The sequence below is a fragment of the Hyla sarda genome, chromosome 6 (assembly GCF_029499605.1).
Source record: "Hyla sarda isolate aHylSar1 chromosome 6, aHylSar1.hap1, whole genome shotgun sequence".
In the NCBI taxonomy this organism is placed as follows: domain Eukaryota; kingdom Metazoa; phylum Chordata; class Amphibia; order Anura; family Hylidae; genus Hyla; species Hyla sarda.
The window spans coordinates 276,678,025-276,702,948 of record NC_079194.1 but is presented as its reverse complement, the minus strand read 5'-3'; the positions used below and the strand labels follow the sequence as shown (position 1 = coordinate 276,702,948).

Genomic DNA, 24,924 nt, shown 5'->3' with positions numbered 1-24,924 from the left:
CTACTAAAACCCTTTTCACATCAGACTCCACTCTCCCGTATTTTTTATTTTTTTTAAATCTCTAGCAACATCTATATATAATAAGATAGGATTCGGCTATTCTCAATAGACAATGGTTACAGCTTACCTGCTCCCCTCCTTACACAGTGACCACCTCGAAGATCAGAGTATACCTAGAAATCTCTCTCATATAAGTCAATAGGGCCACTCCGGTCTCTTGTTAGCTTGTGTATTGCATCTTTCTGTCAACAAAGCAGAAGATCAGGCAAGATGGCTGACCCCTTACACCCCACCCTTTTCTTTTGCTAAGTATTGTGTATTTTGTCTTTAGACCGTTCCCCAGATATTGAAAATTATTCAGAAGATGAAGATGAAAGCTTCTCATCAGAACAGGAGGGAAGTGATGACCCCCTACATGGGCCGGTAAGTAGTTGCTACCAAGCCTGATCTTTTCCCATCATTTGAATATTTCCCTTCAGCTTTACATAGATTCCAGAACCGTAATTTGTCACCATGGAAACACCTTGCTTTTATCCTTTCCCATTAACTGTGATATTAGTATGCATAGCTGTATGCTTTATGGCGGAGTGATTCAGAGGGTAATATATTGGGCAACTGCAGGAACTGCTTGTGATAGGAATTCTTTTAGATTTACAGAATCCAGCTACAGAAATTCAGATTGTGTGTGTGTGTGTGTGTGTGTATATATATATATATATATATATATATATATATATATATATATATATATGGCATGCTTGTGTGTGTGTGTGTGTGTGTGTGTGTGTGTGTGTGTGTATATATATATATATAATAAACAGTGGTCTCTCAACATATGATGGTAATCCGTTCCAAATGAACCATCGTTTGTTGAAACCATCGCATGTTGAGGGATCCGTGCAATGTAAAGTATAGGACAGTGGTCTACAACCTGCAAACCTCCAGATGTTGCAAAACTACAACACCCAGCATGCCCGGACAGCCAATGGCTGTCCGGGCATGCTGGGAGTTGTAGTTTTGCATTATCTGGAGGTCTGCAGGTTGAAGACCACTGGTATTGGAGGTTATACTCGCCTGTCCCGGCTGCTCCGGACCATCACCGCTCGTCACCGCTGCCCTGGATGTTGCCTTCCATCGCTGTCGCCGCGTCCCCGACGCTCCGGCAAGGCCTCTGCTTCCCCGGCATCCTCGCCCTCCGTTGCTGCCATCATGTCGCTACGCACGCCGCTCCTATTGGATGACGGGACGGCGTGCGCATGACGACGATGGAGAGCGCCAACGATGCAGGGGATCCCGAAGAGGACGTGCCTGAGCCCCGAGGACAGGTAAGTGATCGTCAGCGGGCCACACGTGGCACCGTAAACGGCTATCCGGTGGCAGCTGAAGCAGTCTGCACTGCCGGATAGCCGTTTATGCGATGGCCCCGACATACAAAAGCATCGTATGTTGATGCTGCCTTCAATATGCCATCTCCTCTGAGAGGACATCGTATGTTGAAATGATCGTAGGTTGGGGGGTCACTGTATATGTATGTGTGTATATATATTACACAAAATCTTCAGGTTTAAAAATGCCATTTTCTCCCTTTTAGGATTTTTATTATGAGGATGATGAAGTCCGAAAAGTGAAGAAGTCGCGCAGAAAGATCCAAGCTTCATCAGCCATAACTAGAGTGAGAATAATAATTTGCTTTAGTTACTCTACATACAGTATACGGTATAATTTTAGTCTGCTCTGTATTTCATAAGCTTGACAATGAGTGGAGTGATGGAGTGCATGGGCGACCGCCACTCCATTCCAACAAGAGACTTAGTACCTGGTTATTAAGATTACAGGGGATCTCAGCAGTTGAACACCTAGTGATCAAACACTTATCCCCCTATCCTGTTAATAGCCGATTAGTGTTATAGGTTGGAGTGCCCTTTTAAATCACAGGTTATGCACCAACTATATTTACTTAATTCATGAATTAAAAATCTACAGTAATTAAAGTAACATTTTCATGAGGGTTTTTCCAGTTTTTACGTGACTATTAAAAGAAAAGATTTGATGAAAAAGCTTTGTATATTACCTGTATTTAAAATGTTATTTTTGAAAAAAAATAAATTTATAAAAAAAAAAAAAATGCCACTAGGGGTCTCTGTCTCATTAATTTTGTCATCAGCTCATGGTTTTCTAGTCTAATTAAAAAGAAATCAGGCCTTCTAGGGGCAAACCTTATCTACTGTAGACAGTTCTTAGCATAGTCAGAGGTGGCAGCAGAGAGCACAGACTCAGAGAAGTACAGGGCTTACGCTGGAGCATATATACAGCAGCTGATAATTGCAGTAAAGCTTAAATGTATGAAATAGAGATAATTTACAAATATATATAACTTTGTGGCACCAGTTAACTTGTGAAGAAGGGGAAGAAGTGTCTGTGTACCAGAGGGGCTGTGCAAAATTTTCAACAGTGTTTTGTTGACAGTATTATGTCAGTTAATCTAATGGATTTTTACTCTCATTTCAGCAACCAAATATAAAGCAGAAGCTTAAGTCACTTCTGAACAGATTTAAAGTATCAGAGGAGGTAAATATGTGGAGTCCTTTCCTTTTTTTAATATATAAACATGTCCTTGTGTAAGTCATGACCCCTGAGAACCTAACTGCTTGCAAATGTCGGAAAATAAGTGTTCAGACCTCAAGGAAAAATACCCAATATTGGTTGTGTTTATAGGTGTGTGTGTGTGTGTGTGTGTGTGTGTGTGTGTGTGTATATATGTATATATATATATATATATATATATATATATATATATATATATATATATATATATGAAATGATTTAGGTATCTATATTATCTACTAAATGAAGTATCGAGAGATGTGGCTGGTTAAAAAAATATAATTTATTAATTACAATTTTGATGTATAGGGTTGTGTTCTAAGCAAGGCCCTTGCTATAGAGTCAGCACGTTAAATAACAATATAAAAGCAATAAAATATAGCAAAATAATAAGTACTGGTTTGATATATGTAAAAAATATAAAACAATTACAGGAGAGATGACTAAGAATCTGTCTCTTGCGCTGCTGTATGGATTGTCCTTGTTAGTCACTCAAAACAAATGGTACCGTTTCTAATTTGCAGAGTACAGTATTCGATCTCTTAGTTCACAATGCAAAATATGCAAGTGGTTGCGGAAAGTTAGTATTAGTTCGCAGGCTGGCACGGGTTCTCACCCGGCCCGCTGGAGATGTTACCTTCTGTCCTAGCGCAATGCGCAACTTCCAGTTGCGAGGGTGTGATGCCTTGCTGGCGTGCAGGCTGGCAGCCGGTGGTGAGACTTGCCTGTTTGTGGAATGCTGCAAGGTGGTGCAGACTTTGGGTGTGACCTCTAGTTGTCCTCTGGGGGGCATGAAACGGCGTCCAGCTCAGTGGGTCTTACCCCTGGCGATGTCCTAGTACGGGTCTTTCCCCTGGCTGCCAGCCTGCACGCCAGCAAGGCATCACACCCTCGCAACTGGAAGTTGCGCATTGCGCTAGGACAGCAGGTAACATCTTGAGCGGGCCGGGTGCGAACCCGTGCCAGCCTGCGAAATAATAGTAACTTTCTGCACCCACTTGCATATTTTGCATTGTGAACTGAGAGATTGAATACTGTACTTTGCAAATTACCATTTGTTTTGAGTGACTAACAAGGACCATCCATACAGCAGTGCAAGAGGCAGATTCTTAGTCATCTCTCCTGTAACTAATTGTTTTATATTTTAATCTTTTTTACATATATCAAACCAGTACTTATTATTTGTCTATATTTTATTGCTTTTATATTGTTATTTAGCGCGCTGACTCTATAGCAAGGGCCTTTCTTTTAGAACACAGCCCCATACATCACCATTGGAATTCATAAATTATACTTTTTTAACCAGCCACATCTCTCGATACTTCATTTAATAGATAATAAAGATACCATTTTATAGATATTATGTATGCGTCTTAGTGCCAGATACTTTAGAACACCTTTAGAGGTCTTGGAGAGTCCAGGTCTGGGCACATCTCAACTACAGTTTTGTCTTTTGACATTTTTTACAGGTTTTAATGTGATTTTATTTTCCTTGTATGTATATACTTGTGTTTTATTTCTGTATTTACTGCTTGTATACATAGACTACATTCATATTTATTTACAGAACAACCTCAAAAGAGTCATGACAAATATCTAATATGGTTCCCGACATAGTGAACTGATGTTCCTTTCAGTGTAAAGTACTTTTATGAAGGATGATCCATCACCCCCAGTGATACGTGTTCTTTTGTTCATGACTGTGGCCACGTTCTAATAGAATCTCCTCCGCACTGTCGGTTTTTGCTTATGTTTGCTTGTTGAACCTTTCTGTTTGTTAATCTTCTCTTTATTCTAAAATGTAATGGTCATTTTCTTTCTCTCAAGGTCGGATTTAGCCTAGATCATGTTTCACGTGATGAGATTCGGGAAGAAGATTTGGATGATTTATATGACAGTCTAGAAATGTTTAACCCGAGTGATAGCTGCCCAGAGTTAGAGGAAAGTGAGAGTGTCCTGAGTACTCCTAAACCAAAGCTGAGGTAGAGATTGCACTGTCTTTATGTGTTGTCATGTGAGTGTTTACTATTATGCCCATTTGGTTGACATGCTGTCTCTGTTTGACTTAGACCATTCTTTGAGGGCGTTTCTCAGTCCAGTTCACAGACCGAAATTGGAAGTCTGAACAGCAAAGGAAGCCATGGAAGAGATATAAGCAGCCCGGTGAGCATATAGCAGAACAGAAGTTAAAACTCATATACATAGAACATTAAAGTTTTAGACAGAATGCAAATCCAATTCTTTTTCAATCCCTAGAATACCACAATACTTATATTTACAATGTCTTGATTTACGTTAATGACAATGCTGCATAGTGCTATGTCTTTTTCAACGATACCGGTGCCCTTAGAGGGCTAATCCGCTCTAAACATATTATCCCCTATCCAGTGGATTGGAGGATAAGATGTTAGATTGCGGGGGTCCACTGGGGACCCCCGAATCTCCAGGCAGGTGGCGGCTAGAACACAGACGCTTGCAGCTTCCGCGTTCGCGACGTTACGCCATGCCCCCTCCATTCATGTCTATGAGAGGTTCATGATGTCTAGTACATAGCCATCATGCCTCCTCCCATAAACGTGAGCGGAGGGGGCGTGGCGGCTGGCATCGCCAGTCATCGGGCACGGAGCAGAGTTCACTCTGTGCACCGAATGACAGGGGTGACGCACCGGAGATCACAGGGGACCCCCGCGATCTAACATCTTATCCCCTATCGTTTGGATAGGGGAGAAGATGTTTTCAGCGGAGTACCCCTTCAAACTTGTTTTAACCCTGCAATAACTTGAGGGACCGTAGCTTTGTGTTTTTTTTTGCCTACGTTTCTACGTCTTGCTCTTCTTTGCATTTCATCAAGCATTGACTTTCATCCACGGCAACTTCTGTCTGCAGATGTTTTGCCGGTCTTTCCGTACTGTGATATGTCCTTCTGACATACATCACACCGCTAATATAAATGAACAGATTTTTAAAGCAGCACGAGTCATAAAGTTTATCAAAAGGGATATAGGGTACGTGACTCAGAAAAAAAGGGTGTGTTACCGGTGATGAGAGGTGTGTCAGGAAGAATTCAACGTGACTATGGAAAATAAGGGTGTTCTACTTATTTTGTCCAACTCTTCTGTATTCTGAATTATACAAAAGAGAAAGTGGGGATTTTTGGGATATAAATCTGTCAGATAGAACTAATTACAGAAAAAGTGCATTTTAACCAGTTTTTCCCAATTTATAACATTTAAAAAAGTGGAAATATGTGAAAAAAATTTCTGTGGACATTCTGACAACTAAATCATTTTCTCTTGAAAGGAACTGCTTCAAGTCAACCTCTTTTCAGCAGCTTTCTGCATTGTTTCCATTGTTTAGCTAGCACCTTATCCGAGCGCTCAGACTAGACTTCTGGGATAAGGGAAATACAGTTGTAGTTTTAATAAAATACTGTTCCTGTTTTATAGGGAGATCTTTCAGCTGATGTCAAAATTCCCCGCCAGGACGATTTGATGGACACCATAAGTCAGGTAGTTGCCCATTTTGTGTCTTCAGAGTTTACATTTGTTTGATGGTGAAAAGTTCTAGAATTTTCTGGTATATTCTCAGTATCATTTCCTTGTTTGTTTGTTGTATTTTTAACCCCTTAAGGACAAAGGGATTAAACATTTTTGCACTTATTGTTTTTCTCTCCTTGCCTTCTAATAGTCATAAGGCTTTTAATTTTCCACTTTCAGACCCATTTGTACTTTGTCATTTTATTTATTTATTCACTTATTTTACAACCAAATCTACAGTGTAAAAAAAAAAAATTATTATTGTGGGGCAAAATTTAAAAAAATATGCTATTTTGTAACTTTTGGGGGCCTCCATTTCTACGCAGTGCACTTTTCGGTAAAAATGACACATTGGCCCTCATTTACTATTGCAAACCCGACATGTTTTGTCGGGTTGTGCGCCAGATTGTTTGCTCCAGAATTGAAAAAACCCCGACTAACTCTCCATTTTGTTAAGAAAACCTGAAAAAGGGGCGTGGCCGCCGGGGGAAAGGGGGCGTGGTCTCCTAAAAACCCAAAAAGGGGCGTGTTCCTGACATTTTCACAAAAAAACAACATATTTACTAAGGTTTCCACATAAAATGTGGTGGATTTGAGCTGAAAAGCAGACAGATCAGAGCATGTGTAAAAAAAGCAAAATGTAGGGAAAGTGGAAAATGTAGAGAAACCTTAGTAAATACCGTGGAAAATAAATTGTAGGGAATTAAAACCCACAAAGAAACCTCCACTCCACTCTTAGTAAATCTGGGCCATTATCTTTATTCTGTAGGTCCATAGGATTACAACATTACTCAATTTTTATAGGTTTTGTTTAATTTTGTTTCATTTTGTACGAAAATTGGTATACATAAAATTGTCCTCTTTTAACCCCTATAACTCTTTTTTTTTTTTTCTACATATGGGGCTGTATGATGGCTCATTTTTTTGGCGGCATTATCTGTTGTTTTTATTGGCACCATTTTTGTATTGATCTGACTTTTTGACTGCTTTTGACTTTTTTTTTTCTGAGATATTGCGTGATTAAAAAAATGCAATTCTGGAGTTTGGTATTTTTTTTACGTTTACGCCATTTACTGTACGGGATCAATAATGTTATTTTGTAATAGTTCGGACAATTAACCCCTTAAGGACACAGCCCATTTTCACCTCTAGGACGCAGCCCTTTTTTGCACATCTGACCACTGTCACTTTAAACATTAATAACTCTGGAATGCTTTTACCTATCAATCTGATTCCGAGATTGTTTTTTCGTGACATATTCTACTTTAACATAGTGGTAAATTTTTGTGGTAACTTGCATCCTTTCTTGGTGAAAAATCCCAAAATTTGATGAAAAAATTGAAAATTTAGCATTTTTCTAACTTTGAAGCTCTCTGTTTGTAAGGAAAATGGATATTCCAAATATTTTTTTTTTTGGATTCACATATACAATATGTCTACTTTATATTTTCATCATAAAATTTATGAGTTTTTACTTTTGGAAGACACCAGAGGGCTTCAAAGTTCAGCAGCAATTTTACAATTTTTCACAAAATTTTCTAAATTTTCAAACTTGCTATTTTTCATGGACCAGTTCAGGTTTGAAGTGGATTTGAAGGGTCTTCATATTAGAAATACCCCATAAAAGACCCCATTATAAAAACTACACCCCCCAAAGTATTCAAAATGACATTCAGTAAGCGTTTTAACCCTTTAGGTGTTTCACAGGAAAAGCAGCAAAGTGAAGGAGAAAATTCAAAATCTTCATTTTTTACACTTGCATGTTCTTGTAGACCCAATTTTTGAATTTTTACAAGGGGTAAAAGGATAAAATTTATACTTGAATTTGTAGCCCAATTTCTCTCGAGTAAGCACATATGTCTATGTAAATTGTTCGGCGGGCGCAGTAGAGGGCTCAGAAGCAAAGGAGTGACAAGGGTATTTTGGAGAGTACGTTTTTCTGAAATGGTTTTTTGGGGGCATGTTGCATTTAGGAAGCCCCTATGGTGCCAAAACAGCAAAAAAAAAAAAAAACATGGCATACCATTTTGGAAACTAGACCCCTTGAGGAACGTAACAAGGAATTAAGTGAGCCTTAATACCCCACAGGTGTTTCATGACTTTTGCATATGTAAAAAAATAATAATAATTTTCACTAAAATGTGTGTTTCCCCCCAAATTTCACATTTTTGCAAGGGTTAATAGCAGAAAATACCCCCCAAAATTTGTAACCCCATCTCTTCTGAGTATGAAGGTACCCCATAAGTTGACCTGAAGTGCATTACGGGCGAACTACAATGCTCAGAAGAGAAGGAGTCATATTTGGCTTTTTGAGAGCAAATTTTGCTCGGGGGGCATGTCGCATTTAGGAAGCCCCTATGGTGCCAGGACAGCAAAAAAAAACGACATGGCATACCATTTTGGAAACTAGACTCCTTGAGGAACGTAACAAGGGATAAAGTGAACCTTAATACCCCACAGGTGTTTCACGACTTTTGCATATGTAAAAAAAAAATTTTTTTTTTTTACCAAAAATGCTTGGTTTAGCAAAAATTTTACATTTTTAAAAAAGGTAATAGCAGAAAATACCCCAAAAATTTGAAGCCCAATTTCTCCCGATTCAGAAAACACCCAATATGGGGATGAAAAGTGCTCTGCTGGCGCACTACTGGTCTCAGAAGAGAAGGAGTCACATTTGGCTTTTTGGAAGCAAATTTTGCTCTGGGGGCATGCCGCATTTAGGAAGCACCTATGGTGCCAGGACAGAAAAAAAACCCCACATGGCATACCATTTTGGAAACTAGACCCCTTGGGGAACGTAACAAGGGGTAAAGTGATCCAACTGCGGACCAATATATGGAGGGTTATTTAAACCAATTCACCAAAAGATCACCGAAGTGATCCACTAATTCCCTATATTTCCCATATATTTGTTGAAAGGTATAATCTTTATTAATTTCAAAACACCAACAAAAAAGGAGTTAAAATTTGCAGTGTATCTCTCCTCCTGTATTATTAATTATCTGTGCCAGCCAGGCATCACCTATTATCTACCTGTGTGTACCTGCAGTGTACACACGGTTAGTGGAGGAGTCTACACTGTATATTAAAAAACCTATCCTATGCCCCCCTCGACATGTTTCGCCGCAAGACGCGGCTTTGTCAAGAGGCTTAGGGGCACTGAATGAAAAAGCGCCAAAACAGGGGTTAAATAACCTCCTATTGTGACATCATGGTGGGGTGATATCCACTTCTGATTGGTGGGACACCATCCCATCCAATCATCCTCTATTTAATTTGATGGACATTTCCATGCACCTATTGCTGCTCTCATAGTTCAACCAATCCGCATAGTTGTTTATTGGTTGCCTCGGTAATGCATCACATGATTACTGCGTCATGATCTCAGAGCCGATGTTCACATCCGCCTCCTGCGCTATGACCCCTGCGCGAGCTCTTGTACCAGCGCCGATATCCACATCCGCTTCCTGCGCCGTGACCCCTGCGCGAGCTCTTACACCAGCGAGCGTACCTTACTGTCGGAGCTGCGCAGTTCTATATGCGCGGGGACTTAGTCTCCACGGGCATTTCCAAATAGATATAATAATCAGTCACTATGTAATTTCATATGCGCCAGAATTTTTCTATATAAGGGCTGCGTGATGTAATCTGCGCACATACTTGGTCTTTCATAGTGCTCCATGTTAATAGGGATAAGCTCCAATAAAATACATTATTGCTCTATATGATATTCTATATTATTCTATATTGTATATTATTATCACCATAGAAGTAGTTAATTATTTAGTGATAATTAAAAGGCAGCATATTGGTCCATCATGGTTAGTCCATCTACAATTCCCTCCCTGATGTCACTTCGGCAGGGTGTTTAATAATTGTGTTGATAATTGTACACGATGTTTATACATTATGGCAGCTATTCTAAATGAATGCTGAGAAGGTAAATCCCTCATTGAGTCCATTAGGGCTCAGGCTTTTGAGTCGCTGTATCCATCTTGCTTCTTCACGGAGTAATTTCTTATCTAAGTTGCCTCTTCTGGGGCCCAATGTCATCTTGATTAGTCCCCAAAATTTAAGGGTTTGTGTATCACCTCTATGAAAATTTCTAACATGTCTCGCCAGTGGGGTATCAGTCCCGGTGCGGATAGTGCTGAGATGTTGAGATATCCGTCTTCTCAGTTGCTGTGTGGTTTTGCCCACATATAGCTTACCACATCCGCACTGGGCAATATATATTACTCCAGAAGTCTGGCAGTTGATAAAATCCCTAATAACATATTTCTTGTTATCAATTGGGTTAACAAATTCTTTCATCCTAGGCAGGAATCCACAAAAGGTACACTTTCCATAAGGATTGGACCCTTTTATTGTAGACTTGAGCCATGTTCTTTCAGTTTTTTCAGCATAGAGGCTGTGAACCAGATGTTCTCTGATATTTTTCCCTCTCCTATATGTGATCGAAGGAAAAGGGGGGATGACATCTCTCAGATCATTGTCTGCCTGTAGAATAGGCCAGAATTGATGTAAGATATTCATTACCTGACGACTATTCTCGTCAAAAGTGCCAATACTCCGTGAAGAAGCAAGATGGATACAGCGACTCAAAAGCCTGAGCCCTAATGGACTCAATGAGGGATTTACCTTCTCAGCATTCATTTAGAATAGCTGCCATAATGTATAAACATCGTGTACAATTATCAACACAATTATTAAACACCCTGCCGAAGTGACATCAGGGAGGGAATTGTAGATGGACTAACCATGATGGACCAATATGCTGCCTTTTAATTATCACTAAATAATTAACTACTTCTATGGTGATAATAATATACAATATAGAATAATATAGAATATCATATAGAGCAATAATGTATTTTATTGGAGCTTATCCCTATTAACATGGAGCACTATGAAAGACCAAGTATGTGCGCAGATTACATCACGCAGCCCTTATATAGAAAAATTCTGGCGCATATGAAATTACATAGTGACTGATTATTATATCTATTTGGAAATGCCCGTGGAGACTAAGTCCCCGCGCATATAGAACTGCGCAGCTCCGACAGTAAGGTACGCTCGCTGGTGTAAGAGCTCGCGCAGGGGTCACGGCGCAGGAAGCGGATGTGGATATCGGCGCTGGTACAAGAGCTCGCGCAGGGGTCATAGCGCAGGAGGCGGATGTGAACATCGGCTCTGAGATCATGACGCAGTAATCATGCGATGCATTACCGAGGCAACCAATAAACAACTATGCGGATTGGTTGAACTATGAGAGCAGCAATAGGTGCATGGAAATGTCCATCAAATTAAATAGAGGATGATTGGATGGGATGGTGTCCCACCAATCAGAAGTGGATATCACCCCACCATGATGTCACAATAGGAGGTTATTTAACCCCTGTTTTGGCGCTTTTTCATTCAGTGCCCCTAAGCCTCTTGACAAAGCCGCGTCTTGCGGCGAAACATGTCGAGGGGGGCATAGGATAGGTTTTTTAATATACAGTGTAGACTCCTCCACTAACCGTGTGTACACTGCAGGTACACACAGGTAGATAATAGGTGATGCCTGGCTGGCACAGATAATTAATAATACAGGAGGAGAGATACACTGCAAATTTTAACTCCTTTTTTGTTGGTGTTTTGAAATTAATAAAGATTATACCTTTCAACAAATATATGGGAAATATAGGGAATTAGTGGATCACTTCGGTGATCTTTTGGTGAAGGGGTAAAGTGAACCTTAATACCCCACAGGTGTTTCACGACTTTTGCATATGTAAAAAAAAAAAAAATATTTTTACACTAAAATGCTTGTTTTCCCCCAAATTTTACATTTTTACAAGGGATAATAGCAGAAAATACCCCCCAAAATTTGTAACCCCATCTCTTCTGAGTATGGAAATACCCAATAAGTGGACGTGAAGTGCACTGGGGGCGAACTACAATGCTCAGAATAGAAGGAGCATCATTGAGCTTTTGGAGAGAGAATTTGGCCATGTGCATTTCCAAAGCCCCCCCGTGGTGCCAGAACAGTGGACCCCCCCACATGTGACCCCATTTTTAAAACTACACCCCTCACGGAAGGTAATAAGGGGTGCAGGGAGAATTTAAACCCCACTGGCATTTGACGGATCTTTGGAACAGTGGGCTGTGCAAATTAAAAATTTTATTTTTCATTTTCACAGACCCCTGTTTCAAAGATCTGTCAGACACCTGTGGGGTGTAAATGCTCACTGTACCCCTTGTTACATTCCGTGAGGGGTATAGTTTCCAGAATGGGGTCACATGTGGGTATTTATTGTTTTGCACTTATGTCAGAACCGCTGTAAAATCAGCCACCAATTTAGACCTCAAATTTACATGGTGCACTCTCCCTTCTGGGCCTTGTTGTGCGCCCCCAGAACACTTTGCGCCCACATATGGGGTATCTCCGTCCTCAGGAGAAATTGCGTTACAAATTTTGGAGGCTTTTTTTCTTTTACCGCTTGTGAAATTTTAAAGTATGGGGCAACACCAGTATGTTAGTGTACAAAAATGTTTTTTTTTTACACTAACATGCTGGTGTAGACCCCAACTTTACCTTTTCATAAGGGGTAAAAGGAGAAAAAGCCCCCCAAAATTTGTTAGGCAATTTCTCCCGAGTACGGAAATACCCCATATGTGGCCCTAAACTGTTGCCTTGAAATACGCCAGGGCTCCGAAATGAGAGAGCGCCATGTGCATTTGAGGCCTAAATTAGGGATTTGCATAGGGGTGGACATAGGGGTATTCTACACCAGTGATTCTCAAACAGGGTGCCTCCAGCTGTTGCTAAACTCCCAGCATGCTTGGACAGTCAATGGCTGTCCGGAAATGCTGGGAGTTTTTGTTTTGCAACAGCTGGAGGCTCCGTTTTGGAAACACTGCTGTAGGATAAGTTTTTCATTTTTATTGGGGGGGAAGGGGTGGTGGGGGGGGGCAGTGTACGTGTGTGTTTATGTAGTGTTTTACTCTTTATTTTATGTTAGTGTAGTGTAGTGTTTTTAGGTTACATTCACACTGACGGCGGATTACACGGAGTCTCCCGCTAGGAGTTTGAGCTGCGGCTGCAGCTCAAACTTGAAGCAGGGAACTCACTGTAATCCGTCGCCAGTGTGAATGTAACCTGTACATTCACATGGGATGGGGGGGGGGACTACAACTCCCAGCATGCACTGACAGAACGTGCATGGTGGGAGTTGTAGTTTATTACCTAACTCGGTATTTCCCAACCAGTGTGCCTCCAGCTGTTGCAGAACTACAACTCTCAGCATGTACTGATTGCCAAAGGGAATGCTGGGAGATGTAGTTATGCAACAGCTGGAGGCACGCAAGTACAACTCCCAGCATGCCGAGACAGCCATTTGCTGTTCCTGAATGCTGGGAGTTGTAGTTTTGCAAGATTTAGAGGGGTTCAGGCTGGAGATCACTGACAGTGGTCTCTAAACTGTGGCCCTGATCACGGCATCTGTGGCCCTGATCACAGAACTGATCACGGCATCTATGGGGTTAATGCTGCCGGGACCGGCGCGATCGCGGCCCCGGCAGCTGCGGTGGGACTCAGGCTGTGATTGACAGCTGAGTCCCACCCGCGATCTCCTGCGCTGCCCGCGGCAGAGCAGGAGATCGCTTGGACGTATGCATACGTCCATTTGCGCGAACGTGTAGTTCGCCTGGACGTATGCATACGTCCAATAGCGGGAAGGGGTTAAGCACGTGTCCATACCTAATATGTTTATTTTAACATCTTTTCTCGGTCGCTCTTCATTGGGGACACAGATTCTGATGGGTATATGCTCTTGCCACTAGGAGGCGCTGACACTAGGAAAAAAGTCTGCTCCTCCCTTGCAAGATATAAAGTGAGATCAGTTTTAGCTAGTGTCAGTAGAAGGCAAGACAGAACTGGTCTTTTTTTTTAATTATTATTTTCTAGTAAGGGCTGTTTAGCTAGCTTTTTTTCCTCCCTTTTGTTTCTCATTTTCAGGTGGGGGTTCAGGAGCATGATGGTACCGGTTTCCCCATATGAGACAAAGGGGCACAGACATAGAGTATGTACTGTTAACCCCTTCTCGCCAACGGCCACCGCGTGGAGGTTGTACCCTGGGTCCGGGTCCCCCACTGCCCCTGCTTGCCCCGCTATCTTAGCCTGGTATGATGCAGCGTGGCCATAAGCTGGCTGAGTCCAGGTGAGTATGTACCCCCCCCCCCCCACCGGTAGCCCCGCCCCTCTTCTTCCCTAGCTCAGCGTGGGAAGCTGGGGGGATCAACTGAGGGGGGACGCTCTCTCGGCGCTGCCTTCAGAGCGCCCGACAGGGAAGCTTGGTGCCTTTCTGCTCCCCTCCACCCCTCTTCTCCCTGCAGCGAGCCCTCCAGGCCCGGGTCATAGTGCTACCAGGGATGTCAGAGGCTGTATTCCTCCTCTGATTCCCTGGTTCAGGGCTGTAGTTTCCTCCAGCCGGGCGCTACGGTTACCCCCTGACTCGGAGCGTCAGGTGCTTCTACAGTATGCTGCCTCTCCTGTAACGCAGCTGAGCACCTGCACCCAACACTTCCGGCGCCGGCTGCTTCTGCAGCAGAGGCCCAGATGCCTCTGTGGAAAACCACACTACAGGCTGATCCAACTTTGATGTAATGTCCTTAAAACAAGTCAAAATGAGGCTCAGTAGTGTGTGTGGCCTCCATGTGCCCGAATGACCTCCCTACAATGCCTGGGCATGATCCTGATGAAGTGGCGGATGGTCTCCTGAGGGATAACCTCCCAGACCCTGGACTAAAGCATCCACAAACTCCTGGACAGTCTGTTGGTGGATGGAGTAAGACATGATGTCCCAGATGTGCTCAGTCGGATTCAGGTCTGGGGAACGGGCGTGCGGCCCCCCAAAGAAATGCCACCTCACACCATTACTGACCCACCACCAAACCGGTCATGCTGGAGGATGTTGCAGGCAGTAGAATGTTCTCCATGGCATCTCCAGACTCTGTCATGTCTGTCACATGTGCTCAGTGTGAACCTGCTTTCATCTGGGAAGAGCACAGGGCACCAGTGGCGAATTTTCCAATCTTGGTGTTCTCTAGCAAATGCCAAACGTCCTGCACGGTGTTGGGCTGTAAGTACAACCCCCACCTGTGGATGTCGGGCCCTCATACCGCCCTCATGGAGTCTGTTTCTGACCGTTTGAGTGGACACATGCACATTTGTGGCCTGCTGGAGGTCATTTTGCAGGGCTCTGGCAGTGCTCCTCCTTGCTGGGTTGTTGCCCTCCTCCATATCTCCTAATGTACTGGCCTGACTCCTGGTAGCGCCTCCATGCTCTGGACACTATGCTGACACACACAGCAAACCTTCTTGCCACAGCTCGCATTGATGTGCCATCCTGGATGAGCTGCACTACCTGAGCCACTTGAGCCACGTAGTTGTAGACTCCGTCTCATGCTTCCACTAGAGTGAAAGCACTGCCAGCATTCAAAAGTGACCAAAACATCAGCCAGGAAGCATAGGACCTGAGAAGTGGTCTGTGGTCACCACCTGCAGAATCACTCCTTTATTGGGAGTGTCTTACTAATTGCCTATAATTTCCACCTGTTGTCTGTTCCATTTGCACAACAGCATGTGAAATTGTCAATCAGTGTTGCTTCCTGAGTGGACAGTGTGATTTCACAGAAGTGTCATTGACTTGGAGTTACATTGTGTTGTTTAAGTGTTCCCTTTATTTATTTATTTTGAGAATTGTATTAATAATACAGCTGCACAGAGGATATTACAGCACCAGTATATCTGTAATATTGTGTGGGTAACATGTGGAAGGAGTCTGAGCAAGGCTGATTATAGCGAAATCAGTAATTATAAGTAAGAAAGATTTGCTGACCTATTATCTGCAGCATATAACCGAAACAGCAATGTGGACTATATACCTCTGTATAATAATACAGTTACCGTACAATTACTGCATTCCCAGTCCTGACTGCCTTGCATTCCACATCTGTGTCCAACCATCATTTGCATGTCATTGGGTCAATGGAGCAAACAGTACAAACGAAGAGAGAGAAAACAGTATGATTTGCCGCCACTTAAGGCTGGGCGGTATGGCCAAATATGTGTATTGCGGTATTTTTGTAACTTATGGCGGTTCCACGGTATAGAACGGTATCCCCCACCCCAAATTTAATTATTAGCCCAGCGCTGCGCTGTCCCCATCGGGGTACTACTCAAGTCACCCACAAGCGCTGCTCTCCTCGTCCTCCTGCTTGTTGCGGCCGCCGGCGCTGACACTCTATACTGTATCCCTATGCCCGGGCTGCAAAAGGTAAACAAAAATAAACTTTAGCGCATGTTCCTACGTCGGCTTTACGCTCTTCCTGGGGACGTGAACATCGGACAGCTGTCAGCCTATCACCGGCCGCAGCGATGTTCCACCTCGGCCGGTGATAGGCTGAGCCCACTGTCATGTAAGAAGCCGGCTTTTTACATGACAGTGGGCTCAACCTACCACCGGCCGAGGCGGAACATCACTGCGGCCGGTGATAGGCTTACAGCTTTCTGACGTTCCATTCCCTGGGAAGCTGGTCCGGACCGACGGGGAAGGTGAGTTTAAGTTTATTTTGTTTACCTTTTGCAGCCCGGACATAGGGATACAGTATAGAGCAGTGGTCTTCAACCTTTGGACCTCCAGATGTTGCAAAACTACAACTCCCAGCATGCCCGGACAGCCAACGGCTGTCCGGGCATTCTGGGAGTTGTAGTTTTGCAATATCTGGAGGTTGAAGACCACTGGTATAGAGTGTCAGCGCCGGCGGCCGCAACAAACAGGAGGACGAGGAGGGCAGCGCTTGCGGGTGATATGTGAGTAGTACCCTGATGGGGACAGCGCAGCGCTAGGCTAATAATTAATTGTGGGGGGGAGAAGCCGAACAGTGCTCGCGGGTCACATATGATTAGTTCCCCGATGTGGGGACAGCGCAGCGCTGGGCTGATAATTCATTCCCGAGGGGGAGGGGCCAAACCGGTATTGTGGTATGGGTTAAAATTCAGTATGAACCGGTATACCGCCCAGCCCTACCGCCACTCTATCGAACCTGCTGCTCCTCAGGGACAATGCAATCTACTGCCTGAGGAGAGATGCTCATCTCGCCTTGTGTCAGATAGAGACCTGTCTAATGGGTGGTGCTTTATATTGGGAAACACTTTTGGCATGTTTATGTGGACACTTTAAGCGCGCACACACACACACACACACACACACACACACTACTAGACAATCTTTGTCATTTATTTTGGTGAGAGGCTGGAGGTGATCTGTAGACTTCAGTTTTTAGCAGCCTTTTGGACACCTTGGTGGAGATTGGAAATTGTGACAGGCTCCTTTAGCCATAGAGATTATCTCCCTGTGTCTGATTTATTCCTATCAGGACTACAGAGAGCTGGAAAGCCTCTACATTATACTTCAGAAGAACACATTGAGACTCCTACTCTCTGCTTCTCATTTTCTGTGCTACTGGCATTAAACACATGGGGGGGAGATTCATCAAAACCTGTGCAAAGGAAAAGTTGCTGTGTTGCCCCTAGCAACCAATCAGATGGCTTCATTCACTTCTCAGAGGCCTCTTCAAAAATGAAAGAAGCGATCTGATTGGTTGCTATGGGCAACTTGGCAACTTTTCCTCTGGACAGGTTTTGATACATCTCCCAATGGCCTCTATGGACATCTAATACATGGCTTCCGTAGACATTACTGTTGGTCATACATCTTTTAGGACACAGACAGACTCAGTACCTACTCACATGGCCAGGACAGAAATGAGGAGCAACGGACAGCATCCTGGCGCCGGTCCCATCCTGGTGATCTTGGGGTGGGGGGGTCTCAGCATTCGGACCCCTCGCGATCAACTACTTATCACCTGTCCTGTGGATAGGGGATAAGTTTATTTTTGCCAGATTTCTCCTTTCACTTTCTGATATTGTATACATTTTTATTATGAGATACGACTTTTAAAGTGCTGCTGTCATAAAAAAAATATTTTGACATTTCATATAGACATGTCGAAAGTTTTCATCAGTTCGGGTCTGAGTGCTAACACCCCCACCGATCACTAGAATGAGTGGAGAGTAGTGCTCAGCTGAACGTTTTTCTCCCTGTCTCTTTCCGCTGTGACAAATTCTCTAGGAAGTCTTATATAGCCCGTCTTCCTGCAGCGAGGAGAGAGACCGGGAGAGAACAGTAACACTTTAAAGGGGTACTCCACCCTAAAACATTCTTTTTTAAATCAACTGGTACCAGAAAGTAAAATAGATTTGTAAATTACGTCTATTAAAAAAAATCTTAATCCTTCCAGTACTAGCTGCTGTATGCTCCACAGGAAGTTCTTTTCTTTTTGAATTTCCTTTCTGTCTGACCACAGTGCTCTCTGCTGACACCTCTGTCCATTTTAGGAACTGTCCAGAGCAGGAGGAAATCCCCATAGAAAACCCTATCCTGCTCTGGACAGTTCCTGACACGGACAGAGGTGTCAGCAGAGAGCACTGTGGTCAGACAGAAAAGAAATAAAAAAATAAAAAAAAAAGAACTTCCTGTGGATCATAACAGCAGCTGATAAGTACTAGAAGGATTAAGATTTTTTTTATAGAAGTAATTTACAAATCTGTTTAACTTTCTGTTTAAAAAAGAATGTTTTCCAGTGTAGTACCCCTTTAAGTTATTAAGCATTTTAGAAGTTTCACACTTCTTTATCTTTATTTATTGTAGATCTACTTTAACACCAGCTGTTCAGTATTTCATTGTCTTTGTCCTGCTGATGGGTTGACAGGACAATCTTGTTGGATCTTTAGGCTTCCATTGAAGGGAACCTGTCAACAGTTTTATGCTGTCTGAACCACAGGCATCAAAGAGCAGATATTATTATTGAAATTATGTATAATTCACCCTGAAACACTGAAGCGTGTCTGAGAATCATAGCTATAACAACGACAGGAGTAGGGCCACCCCCATCTCTTCTGGTCTGTTAGAGCGAAGATTCCTTTGAAATACCAAAGCTCTTCTGAGTTGAGCAGGACTTCAATCGTTCAGGATTCATACGGCGCTGACCAGGACAAAGACCGAGGGACAAAGGAACATCCACTGACTGCTTTAATAACAACAATGCAATGTGTTTCGCTGTGCATGCGCAGCGAAACACGTTGCATTGTTGTTATTAAAGGGGTACTCTGGTGGGAAACTTTTTTTCTTTTTAATCAACTGGTGCCAAAAAGTTAAACAGATTTGTAAATGACTTCTATTAAAAATTCTTAATCCTTCCAGTACTTATTAGTAGGGATTGACCGATATTCCGGTATAAGTTATCGGCTATTTATCCCGCCGCGACACCGCTGCAGATCATTGATTTAAAGCGGGCGCTTTAAATCAATGAACAGCAGTGGCTTTTGCGGTGCCATAGACCGCCGCCGCCACCCGCTTCTCTCCCCCTGCCTGTCTGGGGGTCCTGAGTCCTATCACCTCCCACCCCCACCCCCCCCCCCCCCCACACCGCTGCAGCGCTCTCCCAACTGCCGCACCGCTCCTCGCCCCCTGCAACCCCACCGTGCCGCGTCGGTCCCCCATCCCCGGTTTTATAATTACCTGTTCCCGGGGTCCACTCTACATCTAGCTCCGGTGGCGTCCTCCTGAGATGTCACTCGTCATTGCGCACAGCGTAACGCAGGACGCAGCTGGAGCCAGAAGTAGCGTGGACCCCGGGCCCCGGGAACAGGTAATTATAAATGGGGGCCGGGGCGGTGCGGTGGGGGGTGTGACGCGGTGCGGGGGCGGGGCATTATCGGCTTATCGGCAAGGTAATTGCCGATACCGATAATGCCCAAAATCGTGATTATCGGCCGATAATAACAGCCAAACCGATAATCGGTCGATCCCTACTAATTAGTGGCTGTATACTACAAAGGAAATTCTTTTCTTTTTGGATTTCTTTTCTGACACAACCACATTGCTCTCTGCTGACACTGTCCGGAGCAGCATATGTTTGCTATGGGGATTTTCTCCTGCTCTGGACAGTTCCTGATACGGCCATCAGGTGTCAGCAGAGAGCACTGTAGACAACACAAAAAAATTAAAAAATAAAAGAATTTCCTCTGTCGCATACTGCTGCTAATTATCACTGGAAGGATAAAGATTTTTTAATAGAAGTCATTTACAAATCTGTTTAACTTTCTGGCACCAGTTAATTTAAAATAAAAATAAAAAAAAGTTTTCCCTGCATGTTAGAGAAAACTCAGCCACAGCCACGAGTTTCAGCAGGACTAGATGACTGTCTAATGTGTATGGAAGCCTCCTGCCTCTCCTGTGACAAATTAAAGGGGTAGTCCAGTGGTGAAAAACTTATCCCCTATCCTAAGGATAGGGGATAAGTTTGAGATCGCGGGGGGTCCGACCGCTGGGGCCCCCTGCGATCTCTCTGTACGGGGCCCCGGCTCTCCGCCGAGATAGCGGGTGTCGACCCCCGCACGAGGCGGCGGCCGACACGCCCCCTCAATACATCTCTATGGCAGAGCCGGAGATTGCCGAAGGCAGCGCTTCGGCTCTGCCATAGAGTTGTATTGAGGGGGCGTGTTGGCCGCCGCCTCGTGCGGAGGTCGACTCGCCCCCTTCCAGCGGGCTGTCGGGGCTCCGTACAGGAGATCGCAGGGGGCCCCAGGGGTCGGACCCCCCGCGATCTGCAACTTATCCCCTATCCGTAGGATAGGGGATAAGTTGCTCACCACTGAATCACCACTGGACTACTCCTTTAAGTCGGAGGGAAGAAGAATCGAGAAGGGTTCCTGTGTATGGGCTGGCCATAAAAGATTATCATTGTAGGTGTAAGTGAAGCATTTATCATTGTAGGTGTAAGTGAAGCATTTATCATTGTAGGTGTAAGTGAAGCATTTATCATTGTAGGTGTAAGTGAAGCATTTTTCTACACCTTTTTTGTGTGCTGGTAATGTGTAGGAGCAACAAATTTATTAAATGGTCGCAGAGCATTTCATAAATTTTGTGCAGGTCGGATTTTCTGAAATGTTACTCTTCACATACACCAAAAAGCTAAACTAAGTCTGGGCTGGTGTAGTATAGAGACTTTTCAGTGGCTTTGCACCTTTTTTGCACCTTTACACAAAAAGGCGCAGTTCATAAAACACTTCCATATCATGTGTTTTGCCAAAATCAGTGGATTTCAACTCAAAATCAGCAGAAATGTGTAAACCAAAAGGCGCAAATAAACCCTGCTTGCGCCTTTTTTGTGCCTTTTCTATACTCAAAAAACAGTCTAAAGACAATGATAAATGTCGGCATATGTCTTTGATGTTATTACATAATATTAAAGAAAAACATGTGCCCAACAATTTTAACCAATTTCACATCATTCTATATTAATAATAGGGGAAAAATTGCTATATATTTTATTCTAATCAGATTTTAGTTTGCTATACCTACTATATATGAAACTTTGCTGTACCTGGTATACATAATACTGTATATGAAAGATTTTACTGTACCTGCTATATATGAAACGTTGTACCTGCTATTTCTAATACTGTACTGTACCTCCTATAAAAATACTTTGCTTCACCTGCATATATATGTATATAGATATAATTTGCTATACCTGCTATATATAATACCTTTCTAACGAGATGCATTCTCTTCATTCCTTGCCTCCTCCTTCAGGATGCATCTTTGGATTTCTCACAAGATGTAGACACCCTTTCTGAATCCATCAGTTTCTCAGTTCCTGAAAAATCCAAATCTGTGAAAAGTCCAAGGTAAAATGATGCTTTTTGAAGCTAATTTTTACACCTTTAATCCCATTATGTTGTAAAATAATGTGTTTATATTGTTTTTCCTTCAAGCGTGACACCTCAGAGTAAAAGAAGTGTGTCTGTCAAAGAAAGGTCGACTAGCAAAGGATTGTCGGAGAGAACCCAGAGTACAGAGAGCGACAGGGCGGCAGACACAGGACAGATCTCACAGGTACCAGTGGGCTATTAATGCTCGATGACTGTGATTTTTTGTTGTTCTGGACAATATGAATGTGATTATTTCTGTCACTCTCCCACAGGTTCCACGGAAGATCTTGCTAGACCAGTTAAATCAAAACCTCTCAGATCAGTCTCTTCCAGAAACGGTCTTCTTTGTTCATACCTCCGAATGGCAAGGACAGGTGACACATACTCCCATTTTTAATGCTTGCCTTTTCTTCTTTACCTATTTTGATCTCCTGTTCAGAATATTCATCTAGTATAACCAAATTCTTTCAATTTAATTCCTATTTTTGATGCCGACCTCCAATGATTTTAAGGGACTGTAGTAAAGGGAAATGATTGGTGTAGACATTTCAGCTACTGCTTTTGAACATTCCATGGTTTCCTGTGTCCCCCCCAGTGATATGTATTAATAGTAAAATCTTTTCCTCCTAGGCATTATTGGTGGACACACTGTTGTCCATTTTAGTGTTGCTTGTAACAAATAATAAGGCTAGGTTCACACTCTGGAATTTCCAGCCGAAGAAGATGCGGCCGGAGATTCCGAGTGTGCCCAGTGCCATCTGAATCAGGACTGCGTGGACATTGCCGTCCCTATAGATGGCAATATCAGCAGCGCAGATTCCGCCTAAAGAATAAGCGTGATCCTTTAGATTCAGACAATTTCAAGATTAAAGGGGTACTCCGGCGTTAAGACATAATTTCTCCTATCCAAAGGATAGGGGATAAGATGCCTGATCGCGGGGGTCCTGCCGCTGGGGACCCCCATGATCTTGAACGCAGCACCACGTTACAATCAGTTCCCGGAGCACATTCGCACCGGGTCTGATTACTGGCGAGATGTCACGCCCCCTCCCATAGGCTTGCATTGAGGGGGTGGAGTGTGACGTCACACGGGGGCGGGGCCGTGACGTCACAATGCTCCGGCCCCCGTGATCGCCAGTAATCAGACCCGGAGCGAACGTGCTCCGGGCACTGATTGTAACGCGGTGCTGTGTGCAAGATCACGGGGGTCCCCAGCGGCGGGACCCCCGCGATCGGGCATCTTATCCCCTATCCTTTGGATAGGGGAAATTATGTCTTAGCGCCAGAGTACCCCTTTAATACTGTACATAAAAAGGTAATTGTGCCCAGGCAGCCTCTTCAACAGAAATATAGACTGATGTATTAATTTATTCACTGAACATTTGCATGCCTCTGTTTATTAGTATTGCGGATTCCTTTCTTATTTAGTTTTGCTCATTGTACTTTTCTTTGTTACAGTTTATCTCAAGTCTTTTTCAGCAGCAGCATAAGCCATGTGTATGTATAACATGTTCTTCCGATGTACAGTGTGCCCTGACTGCAGTACTTAGTCGAATACAGAGACAGTGAGTATATAATCCTAACTTATATCTAACTTTTTGTCAGTCTAACACAGTGTTTTCCAAACTGTGTGTCTCCAACTGTTGCACTACTCCAACTTCCAGCATGCCAATGACTGTCCGGCATGCTGGGAGTAGTTGTTTTGCGGTTGGGAACACACTGATCTAGCTACATGAAAAAAGGATTTACTGCAGTATTCATTTTTGTATTGGATGTTTGATATTAAACTCGGGCTTCTAAACCTTTATTTGTAATATGTTCTTTGGGTTGTGCTGGATTTCTACAGTAATAAACACATCAGTGGTGTCCATTGGGTGCTTATTGGCTCTGTCGTAAGACTAGTCCTGAATCCTAGTCAGGACTAGTCTCCGAGTCATTGGAGGACATTAAGTTTTTCTGTTGTTTCAAATATAAATTTGACTTATCATAGAGACATGTTAAAAGCTGGGAATGGTGGGGGTCTGGGTGCTGTGACCCCTACCGATCACTATAATGAACTGGGAGAAGCGCTTATTCTCCTCGCTGAGCCATTTTAAATGAAATTAGTTGACAAAATTGAGTAAACGCCTCTGTGGTAATATGCTTTTCTCGGTCGCTCTTCATTGGAGGACACTTATACTGATGGGTATATGCTCTTGCCACTAAGAGGCGCTGACACTAGGAAAACAGTCGGCTCCTCCCTGGCATGATATATCCGCCCACTGGAAGTGAGGTAATCAGTTTTTAGCTAGTGTCAACAGGAGGAAAGACACATGTCTAGGAGATCCCCAGACCTGGTCTTTTTTTATTATTTTCTAGTAAGGGCTGTTTAGTTAGGTTCTTTACTCCCTTTTGTTTCCTTTTTTCAGGTGGGGGTTCAGGAGCATGGCGCTACCTGTTCCCCCATATGCGGCTAAGCGGTACGGGACATAACAGTATAACCCCTTCCTGCCAACAGCCAGTGCCTGGGGTTGCACCTTGGGTCCAGGTCCCCCTATTTTCCCTGCTAGTCCCGCTGTCGCAGCCTGACGTGATGTAGGTGACTAAAAAGCTGGCTGAAGACATCTGTAGGTGAGTATGTGAAGATAGGCGAGTATGTCCCCCCTCCCCCTCCCGGCACAGGAATTTAGGGGTTAAAGGGGTTGTGCGCTGCCCTGCCTTTCGGAGCTCCGCTCACAGCGTCCGGAAGTTCATTACTCCGAATGCTGTGTGCGGGCTTCCGTGTTCGTGGCCGCCCCCTCGTGACGTCACGCCCGCCCCCTCAACGAAAGTCTATGGGAAGGGGGCGCGACCGCTGCCCGCACACAGCGTTCGGAGTAATGAACTTCCGGACGCTGCGAGCGGAGCTCTGAAAGGCAGGGCAGCGCACAACCCCTTTAATGTTCTCCCTTGGTGGTGAAGGGCCTGTGGTACTACTGG

General features: G+C 43.6%; 1 protein-coding gene across 1 annotated transcript in view; it reads left to right on the top strand.

The window, feature by feature from the left end:
* The window catches only part of PACS1 (phosphofurin acidic cluster sorting protein 1), an 85,193-nt gene that overhangs the window by 24,684 nt on the left and 35,585 nt on the right, over positions 1 to 24,924 (top strand). Inside the window, exons 6-15 of the mRNA XM_056527383.1 lie at positions 332 to 423; positions 1,592 to 1,672; positions 2,509 to 2,568; positions 4,432 to 4,586; positions 4,674 to 4,767; positions 6,051 to 6,113; positions 21,848 to 21,942; positions 22,030 to 22,150; positions 22,239 to 22,340; positions 23,425 to 23,531. Coding sequence (XP_056383358.1) covers positions 332 to 423; positions 1,592 to 1,672; positions 2,509 to 2,568; positions 4,432 to 4,586; positions 4,674 to 4,767; positions 6,051 to 6,113; positions 21,848 to 21,942; positions 22,030 to 22,150; positions 22,239 to 22,340; positions 23,425 to 23,531 — 970 coding nt within the window. The remainder of the gene's footprint in view (positions 1 to 331; positions 424 to 1,591; positions 1,673 to 2,508; positions 2,569 to 4,431; positions 4,587 to 4,673; positions 4,768 to 6,050; positions 6,114 to 21,847; positions 21,943 to 22,029; positions 22,151 to 22,238; positions 22,341 to 23,424; positions 23,532 to 24,924) is intronic.